The sequence below is a fragment of the Glycine max genome, chromosome 6 (genome assembly GCF_000004515.6).
Source record: "Glycine max cultivar Williams 82 chromosome 6, Glycine_max_v4.0, whole genome shotgun sequence".
Lineage (NCBI taxonomy): Eukaryota > Viridiplantae > Streptophyta > Magnoliopsida > Fabales > Fabaceae > Glycine > Glycine max.
In genome coordinates, this window is record NC_038242.2 from 10,292,292 (window position 1) to 10,302,674 (window position 10,383).

Genomic DNA, 10,383 nt, shown 5'->3' on the forward strand with positions numbered 1-10,383 from the left:
GGATTCATGTAGCTGAAAAGAGAGTATCTGTTATCTTCAATTTACCATCCCCATTGTCTGGGGCGTGTTTTTGAGTATGCAAATTAACGTATAGACAATTTATTCCTTGTCAAATGTTATGAAAGACTTTATTTAAACTTCTGCTTTTACTGCCTTTGAAATGTTATCATGAATGTCTTGATGTCAAAAGATAAGAAGTTATTCTTTCTTGGAACCCTTTTTACAAGCTGGAAATATACATATACATCGTGGTTATTTTACAAACCAACTACTAAAAAAGAAATTAACATTCATCCCACTTCTCCAAATCCATCGTGGGAATTAAGTAACTATATGCACTTCAAAATTCTCCCTCTGATGATGATCGATGCCTTAACCAAAATTTAAAGGCATGCTTTAGTAAGAGGTTCTCCTCCATTTTGCCAACCGCGACAAAAAGATTAGTACTTCAGATGGGTCACGCAAAGAGTATAAAGCGTTAGTTTCTCTTGGAATTGAAGACACTATAATTGGATAACCTTGCTCTCTACTCTGTATGACCTGCAGAAATTTGACAAAAGCAGTAAAAAAATAAGTTATAGCATTTAATTAGGAAAATAGAAAAGAAAAAAAAAATGTGAACAGAAGTTATCTTATCATCCCACCAGACAGTTTATTTTTGCTCAAGTATGCTTTTAAACGATTATGAGTTAATGACTTTAACATGACACAAACCATTACCTTGACTTTTAGTCCTAGTATGGAGAATATAAAAAATTCTTAGCTATTCTGTTGTAATATATCTAATTATATTATGTAAAGGTTAAGAATGTTGCAGACAAGAGAGAGAACTAGAGTAAGCGTATACCTTAAAAGCATCTTCATCAGTTCTATCATCGCCAATATACACAGGAAGGATATCACTGCAACTGCTTAATCCTAATGTGTCAAGAAAATACTCTACAGCATTTCCTTTGTTCCACTTTATAGATGGCCTTATTTCCATAACCTACAAATAAGCAGTATTCAGTGCTTTGGTTCAAAACCTATAGAATTGAGTCTATCATAAACAGGTAGAATTAAAAATGTATATGATTTGGGATACCTTTTTACCCTCTGTCAAGCAAAATTGTGGATTATTTTCAAGCACGGACTTCACTTTCTCTTCCAAAACATCATAATCCTGGATTTCAACATCATTCATTACCTTTAAATCTAGAGATACTTTTAAAAAAAATAGGAGAATAAATATTGCTCACTAAATTAAATATTGTCAAGCAATGAGGAAAAGAGAAATGCCAAGAAAGAAAAGAATGATAAGAAATTAGAAATTAAAGGTTACCTTTTCTTGGACCTGCCGGAAATGTACAGAGAGGCAGAATCCGTTGTCCTCTATCATTGCTCCTTTTATTTCCTTTACTTCATTCTTTAGTACTCTTATTATCTGTTGGCACAAACAGTCAATCATTCAGTAAACTGTTAAATTTGACCCCTCTAACTCCAACTTGCATAACATTTACCAGTAATAATTGAACCATATTTATGCCTAATTAAGTAGTTTTTCTTACAATAAATTCATTCATTCAATTTTTTGTATACTGGACAGAGAGTACGTATATTATCCATAAAAGTGTTTGATGGAAGGGAAGAATTTGAGTTTATTAGGCATTCTCTTGTATCATCTACTAATTTAAGACATAACAGATTATTTATTTATTTAGATTGCTGGATAATAGATATTTAATTATTATAATTGGTCTTTGAGCTTTCATAGAGCTTAAACTTTTAAGTGATGAAGGATTTTTATCTAATATTATATCCTTAACATGTTAAATTATTTTTTCAAAAATTAAAATTTATTGGAGACCTTAAGAGCATACAAAGACGACTATTTTTTCTCCCCATACCATTTATTTCATACCTAATGATTAGTTAAGATTGGAATCATATATCACTTGATTAAGAAACTCGATTAAGAAACTCAAACAACACTCCTTGGTTTTATATTTATTGTTTAACACATCCAACTTTCCTTAAAAAAAACACATCCAGTTTTTACTTTTAATAAGAAAAAATATGAGTAATAATGCTTGAACTCTAAACTACATCATCGATCGTAAATGATTGGAAAGCAAAATATTTTATTTCATCTTTTAAGAGCTAGTGGTTGAAATTCTTAATTACTATATACTGTACATAAGAACCAATTAAATCAAGGAACGAGAAATATGGAAAGATCAATACGCAAAACCATAAAACGGCCATGTGTAATTTTACTGACCTCTCGAATTGCAGGCAAAAACTTCTTCGCAGGTTGAAAGGGAACCTCAATGCCCTAAAAATTGAAAATATTAACATTAATGATTCAAGAGTGACATTTAATTTAAGAAAATAAAAAAACAGTGACGAGTGCAAATTTATATTATAAAAAGTCATACATGCTTTATACCCCAAGAGAAAATTCTCACTAATTTACGATTATAAGTTATAACGCACATATATATATTGCAGTAAAAAAGAAAACACATACAAATATTACAGTAAAAAAATGGTTATAGCATATTTTAAACTTTATTTTACAAAAAAAATACATAGAATTCAATATTAAATTCTCTTTTTGATTATATAACTATTTCCTAAAGAAATACGCAGTCTTAAAAGGGTTCAACAAAATAATTGTCAGCACCGAGTTACTAACATTTGTGTTACGGGCAATGCCAAAATGCTTGCCGTCAGAAGATGTAACTGGCATTGAAGGTGCCATTATGTCCATGCCATGGCTCCCAGCATAATATAAATTATTTAACTTCACAAAATCTTTTACCTGAACCACAAAATAAGGAGAAAATTAAAGAAAGAAAAAGAAAACGTAAACTTATAACTCTAATTCGGCTCCGAATATTGATCAACTTACCTTATCTCTGCTTCTTCCACTAATGATTGCTGTTGGAAAGTAAGTAGCAATTTCATACACTGCTGCACGCATCTGCCATTTACATTATACGCAAAATGCACTCAATTACAAGTTATATACGACAATTAGTAGAAAGAGTATAGAAAAAAGTATTTAATTAATTACCTCATCAGACATGAAAGCGCGATCAGGGTCATTTACAATTGGTGATAAGGTACCATCGTAGTCCAAAAAAACAATGATCCTCTTCCCATTGGCGCCTTTCATCAACCTATCAAACGTGTTCAATGCAGAGGGGTGCCTTACCTAGTCACACAAACAAATATCACATAACATGAGTTGGAAAAACCCCAAGTGCACGGTATCTTCATGAACTGATAAAACTGTTCGCTCTTGTATTTGTTACTTGGTTCTATATGTCACACTTAAAAAAAAAACACAGTTTTATCTTTTATATGAGAATTTATAATTTATTGTATCATGTGTCTCCTTCAAGCAGTTGTCTTCTAGAGTGGATTTGATTCAGATGATGAAAATAGAAAAGATACAAATAAAAGAGAAATGTTTATATTAAAATAAAGTATAAAATGTGAGTCCCATAAAAAAAATACAAAAATTCTTTAATATTATTTTTTCTCTCTCTATCAAACCCACCATAATAGTGTCCAGTGGGGGAGCAAGAACAAAAGTGTTTAAAGAAATTATTATTTTTTTATTATAAAAAGTTTACTTTACTTTTATTTTCTTTTTTTATAGTTTTTTTTAAGGGAAGGGAGGATTTTGTGTATCATGTATGTAATGGCAATATGATATAGTGGATTTTTTTTATCACATGAGAATAGTTTAATCCAAAAATCTTAAACACTTATTTTGAAATTAAAACAAATGAAAATGGGTCATATTGTGCTTACTGGGTTGGTACTTACCACCCATGAATTATAGCTAGAGAGAGTGAACATGGAATTGGTTTGGGTATGATCAGTGAAGTTCAGTGTAGTCCTTCGAATTAATGAATTTTCATGAGCATCAATTGAGTCCTCCTTTGCTTTGAAAATTGACTGCTGTATCCGTTTAGTGCTATGTGATGTTTGAAACCCCATGGCCTCCCGTAGCTGTGTGAACTTCCTCTTGATAATCTAATATATACCACAAATTTACAACAAAAAAGGAAGAAGAAAATACTAGTTAGATTACTTCTTCGAAAACTGCTGCTTAAACGTAACGTTAGTGTCAATAAGAATAACAAGAGAAAAGATATGAGAGCATGTGTTTGATTTACCTTGAAAGTGACAAGGAGAATAAATAAATATTTCATATTTGATTGATATCTCCGGCGGTAATTCCTTTCAACTCTTTCAGTCGCTAATTTCCTGAAAACAAAACAGTAAAGATCTGAATCAACATAATAACAAATTTTATCGTTATTAAACAAACGGAAGAAATAAATAATAGAAAAGCTTCAACATAATATCACATTAATTAATGCATCAACAAATAATTATTGAACAATCATTTTTCTTTCGGACCCACTTGTTTTCCATCTTTATCAATCACAAACCAAACGAGAATTAAAAAAAAAGCTAATGAATAGGGCCTAATTTTTTCATGGGCTCCAAGCCCAACTAATAATGAACGGAATCAGCCGGATAAGAAGAAAAAAATGTTGTGTCAAATTGTTCCATATGTGGTCCATTGACCCAAAAACCCTGTGTGGGTCCCACGGTTAGAAATGATGGGATATTGATTAGAACAAAACATTTCCAACCAAAAAAATGTTTATTATTTTTTCATTTTTGTTAACCCTGTTCTCAATTTTATCCTTCATATTTTCATTTTTTTTCATGAAACATATGATTGCTATTAAAATAATAAAATGTAATAACAATTTAATTTTTCTATTTTGGAAAATTATATTTAACTAATTTTTTATAGTGCAGTTATGGAAGCATAATATTTTCTGTTTTTTACAAGTTGATGGTTGGCATTTATAGTTCATTTTATGTTTAGGAAATAATAATTATTTTTGATTAATTTTAGAGAATATTAAAAATATTTATTTTTGGAAAGTGAAACTTAGACATTATAAAAACATAAATTTTTCAGTCTTCATAAGTATTCAAAACCACCTTAAATTTCAACTAAATTTAGTTAAGTTAGGTGCACTTACTTAAGGAGGTAAAATTCTTTTAATATCTTTTTTTTTTCATTTTCAAAACTCAAATTTAATATCTTATTTATGAAAACCAAACTTGAGTCAGCAAACTACTAAGTTGAATACACTGCAGTGTTATTGAAAAAAACATAACATAGGTGTAATCATGTCATGCTCTAGTCAAATGGTTCAGCATGCTTCAAGCAATTCACTAATGTAGTTGTCCACCAAAATCATGACAAATCTTGCTCTGGTAGACAGGCTCCATTAAATATGCTCGATCTTTAAATTGCCTCGAAAGGAAGAGCAGTTGCTGTATTTGTTTGCTAATATATCTATCATAACGAAAAAGCTAAAACTAAAACAAAGGTATGATCAACAATAAATGGTCGGTTATGCTGGCGACATAAAAAAATGGAGGTGAATCGATCAAAATCATGTGTACAAGTTAATTCAATAAAGACTACACTTGAAGTGCTTCAAATAGTTTTGTCTAGGAAGTCACTTTCACCTATCAAGTTCAAGAACAATTTTAATATGCAAAAACGTCTTCTGGCCATTTTCAATCATTCTGGAGAAAGAAACCATCAGCTCACAAATGTTTTCAGTGGGCCAAGTAATTAAGGAATAAAGTTAGCTACACAACATGGATGTCATTTTCCACAAGTAAAATTTTTCTTCTGTCGTTTAGACAGATAATACATGGAAACAATACAAAAAACAAAAGGGCAATATTACATTATTGAAACATAAGATTTGACAACTTGTCCCCATACAAAGGCAAAGTTTGAAAGACTTATGTGGTAAAGTAGGGTAGGATATTAGTCGATTCTGACTCAGATGAATGTGACACATAATGTAAGTTATATCAACTACCCAAGTACCCCTAACACTCCTCTTCTAACTGATCTATGTGTGTTGGTTAGCTTTTGGCTCCACTCAACTACCCAAGTACCCCTAACACTCCTCTTCTAACTGAATCAGTTTCTTTCCACCTTCATTGACTAATCCAATCAAGCTCTAATATGTAGCTTGACTATGACATATAATGTAAGTTATATCAATTAATAATCTTTCAGACAGTCTCACATGACACAGCAGTGGTTAGGCACGTCATCTATTGCTAGTGGGTTTCATTATGAGATCAATAGTAACAACAATAATCAGATTCAGGTGAACTCTAGGAAAAGGACTTGCAATATCATATGTTGGAAACTAATAATGCATTTGAAGAGGTACATCTTATTTGACTGCTAGCTAGTTCAAATTAATATATTCAAGGAAATTACTTATCCTATTCTAAAAAACATAGGCACTAATTGACCAATCTAACAATATACCCATAATTGAAGTATCTACAGCCCTGGTGTGGATCCATCCTTGCCTAGGAAGATACTAACTAGAGTATAGGAAATTATATATGTAAAAGAATACATAAGGAAATGCTAGCTGGCGAATTAAACTACAACAAATATGTCTGTTCTTCAAGTGCACTAAATAAGGTGAAATAAAATCTTGAAGAAAAATGCTCTTTTAGATCAAGGTAGATCATAGGAGTGTAAAATGGTTTCCAATGAAACAATATATAGGTTTTACCTGCCATTGAATAAACAAATCTTTAGCTTTACTAATAATTGACAAACAGATTAGACATAAATTGGAAATTGACTTTTACTTTCCAGAAAAATAATTAAGACAGGAAATTTTATCAAGACAAGTTTGCCTTTATAATTAAATATAGTTAAAGCCTAAACCACATAAGTATATATAAGCTAACTAAACGTGTGTGTGAGAGTGAATTAAACGTCCATTTATTCTGTGTCTAACGACATTTCATGCCCACAGACTTTACCTTTATTTATGATCTATATATATATATTTCTTTCTATTATACATCACTTGTACCCCTAGATCCCAGAATAAACAAAACATGCTGGTTAGCAAAACAGTTTGAACTCTGTTTTTTCCTATAAAGAAAAGTGACAAATCAAGGTTGGTGAGCCTCTTCTCTCAGACCAAATTAACCACAGGTTTGTGAACAGTCTTTTTATAAAAACGAAAAAAGAAATATCAGAAATCAAACACATCACTATAATGAAAGGAAGAATCGACAAGTGTGGCACACATCAATGGCACACGTGTAAGAACCAGAAACCAGAAACCAGAAACATATGCTCACATACTTTTTATCGGTTAGAAAAAAAAGTAAAAAAAAAAAAAAAAAGGAGTTGAAGTCTTGAAGATACGCCAAGTGAAAAAGGACTATTGACTTTTGAGGCCGAAAGTGTGAACACAAATAAAAACTAACAAGAAAAGTAATGTATTGGATATTTAGTTAATTTAATCATAGAAGGACAAATAGATTTCACGTGTCGGTTAACAAAATTGTTGATGCGAAAAGCTTGAGATACCGGGAAGTGTGAGGTGTACCCGGACATCCTAGTACGACAAACTGGTCAAGTCTAAAGATAATTATTTGTACCTAAAGCTGATTATTAATAATTCTTCACTAATAAACAACGTTATAAGTTATAACTAGTTTAATAAGTCTCCTAATTATAATTGGCAAAATCTTAAATCCTTTGGTCAAATATATTAAAATTATCGTTGTACACCTGTACTTTCTACCTTGGATGTATTAGTTAATTCTAGTAAAAGCGATGCAGAAAGTATATACTATAATTCCAATTCTAATAATCAAAAGAAGAATGAACTTATGATTGACGTGAAAAGCTGTCTAAACAGAAAATACCCTCATATCGTATAACAAAAGATAAAAGGACACGGTGAAGAAAAAATTAAATGGAAGGGTCCATACATGTTTCAGTCAGAGACACCTAGCGGATTCTTAAGATTGAGTCAATTAATTAACAACTAAGTGTTTAATGGAGCAACGAAAGACTAATATCAAATGTAACTAGTGAGTAAGCAGCATGAAAATTCCATGCAACATCCATATATGTCTTTGTCGCAATAGAAATCATGTTATTCTAATAAGGGCAGCAAATTAATATGACATTGATTCGAGTGTTTTGCAAAAGCTTCAATTTATATTTTTAAGGAAACATAAAAATGAGCTCAAAAGCCAAAGTTAACTACTACTTTGGTACCATTAATTAAAAGAAAAATTACGTGTTTTTGTACTATAAAAAAATATAGCAAATTAATTTCTGTGTGCACTACTGACTACAGATCTATTTCTTAAATTAAAAGGCAAAATCCGATTGAAGCAACGAAAATCTGGTGGCTATTTAATAGCCTCAATGCACTTGTCCTGGCTTATGGACAACAAAATCCAGCTCTTAAATTTTTACAGGGTCTGAACTGAAATCTTGTATTCTAACACGTTCATTCAACAAACCGACAGCTGCAGCAGCACACAGAAAAGACTCACTCATATTATAGTAGTATATAGATAAACCAGACAAGTCTTTCTCTTTCCTATAATAAATATTCTTGTCCAAGGGTGGTTGAGAGTTAAAGACTCAGAAGATGCTTGTTGCCGGCAATCGGCAATTCTACTTATTTTACATTTCCTAATGGAAAATACTAGAAGAAACTAAAACTATATATATACTATGTAATATATTTAGAAGAAAAAAAAAACCAATTTAATACTACTAGTACTACATAACAAGGTAACATAACATATCGGTGTTTATATTTATAAGGAGAAAAGAAAAAAGAAGAGAGCGAAAGGCAGAGGAGACTATGATAAGTTGACACGACAAAGAAAAGTGCATGAAGAGAGGTGTGTGTGTGTGAGGAAATTAAAGAAGTGTCAAATAGAGGACAGAAATAGAACATTTTTTTTTTCTATTGATCGTATTCCTATTCAAATCTATGACTACTGACTTTAACCGTTAACGAGGCACATGTCCTTTCACCCAATCTCTCACGTACTACTACTCTGCTGGATCCTTCGTTCGTTTCTTCTACTACTACAGTACCAAACTGAAATTGGGTCCAGATCCACGGGCCGTGGGCCCAAATCAGTGCCACGTGTACGGTACAAGAAAGCCCAAGAGCGCGTGGCAGTGACATTCTTGGGCCCTTGGGGCAATACGCTCTCTAGTGTAGCGCGTTGCTTGTAATTTGTATGGGAAAATACAAAAAGAAAAAAACCAAAAACTGAATTCCAACCGCTTTTTTCGTTTCTCGTGCACCACCCCTTCTTTTCCTTCTTCTTTTTCCCATGAAACCCAAAAACCATGATTATTATTAAATGTAATGGGAAAAAAGGGGAGAGGAAGAAAAGAAAAAAGAAAATAATAATGAGATGGGAGCCGTGATTCAAAGGGAATCAAAATCAACCAAAAAATAAATAAAAAGAATAACAACAACACCGATGAGGGTGAAGAAGAAAAAAAAATAGTGATGGTGAAGAAGGATATAATCTTACCGACAATTATTATTTTTATTATATTTTTTGTTTTAAAAAAAGAGAGAAAAATGGAATGGAATCGAAGGTGTTGAGGATACGACCACAAATGAATGACATGCAAGGAAGTGAAATGAACATATTAGCTTAATAATGCAATTTGGACAGCTGGATATAGAATAATGAGTTAATGACATTACTATATTGTAATAATAATCCAAGCAAAACAATAGACATGGCGATTCGCAAACAAATGAACATTTATACACAAACACAAAGAATAACATAGGTAGAGTGAGGAGGCATACCAAGATTATGGTGCCGGCGTTGCAACTTGCAAACACTTGTGACCTCTGAGAACTTTAAAAGAGAAGACGCGAGAGAGAGAGAGAGAGAGAGAGAGAGAGAGAGGGGAGAAGGGAGAGAAGAAGAGGGGAGTTATTTATAGAAGTGGGTTTAGAGGAGTATGGGGTTTGGGTGAGTGCCAAGTGCCAACGGTGGGCCATGCAAAGGGAGATTCCATTAACTGCTATTTTGAACTGCTTGCATGCTTAGAGGAAAATCATTCTTTGAAATTTGGGGTTCAAACCCTGTGCAATTACTAACATAGGTCTAAATTGTCTCTTTAATCACATCTTTCTATAAATACAACCCTCCTTGACATTTTTCAATATATAATCATGTCATGTTCTCAATTTCTGTTTTATTTTCTTTTGGTATGGGGCTATTCGTTTTTGTTTAGCTTTTGTAACTTGTGAGTTATGTTTCAAAGTTTCCTTATAGGTTAAGTGACCTCTCTCGGAAACTGTGTCTTAGTTAGTTTTTAAAAAGGATAACTTTACATTTTCTAAAAGCCTATTTAAATTTTAAAAAAATTAAGTATCAAATTTTAAAAAGTTACTATTAGCTGGTGTAATAAGTTCATCTGTTTATAAATGTAATACTAAATAATATAAT

General features: G+C 31.8%; 1 protein-coding gene across 1 annotated transcript; it reads right to left on the reverse strand.

The window, feature by feature from the left end:
* Positions 1-204: 204 nt before the first annotated feature.
* LOC100809194 (probable trehalose-phosphate phosphatase C) lies at positions 205-9,938 on the reverse strand. The gene is made up of 11 exons (XM_003527928.4): positions 9,735-9,938; positions 4,173-4,263; positions 3,820-4,029; positions 3,059-3,199; positions 2,894-2,965; positions 2,678-2,803; positions 2,261-2,314; positions 1,322-1,423; positions 1,085-1,162; positions 848-988; positions 205-540 (listed from the first exon to the last, which is right to left on the reverse strand). Exons 2-11 carry the CDS (start codon positions 4,206-4,208, stop codon positions 397-399), a joined length of 1,104 nt encoding a protein of 367 aa, XP_003527976.2. The 5' UTR covers positions 4,209-4,263; positions 9,735-9,938; the 3' UTR covers positions 205-396.
* Positions 9,939-10,383: the final 445 nt, after the last annotated feature.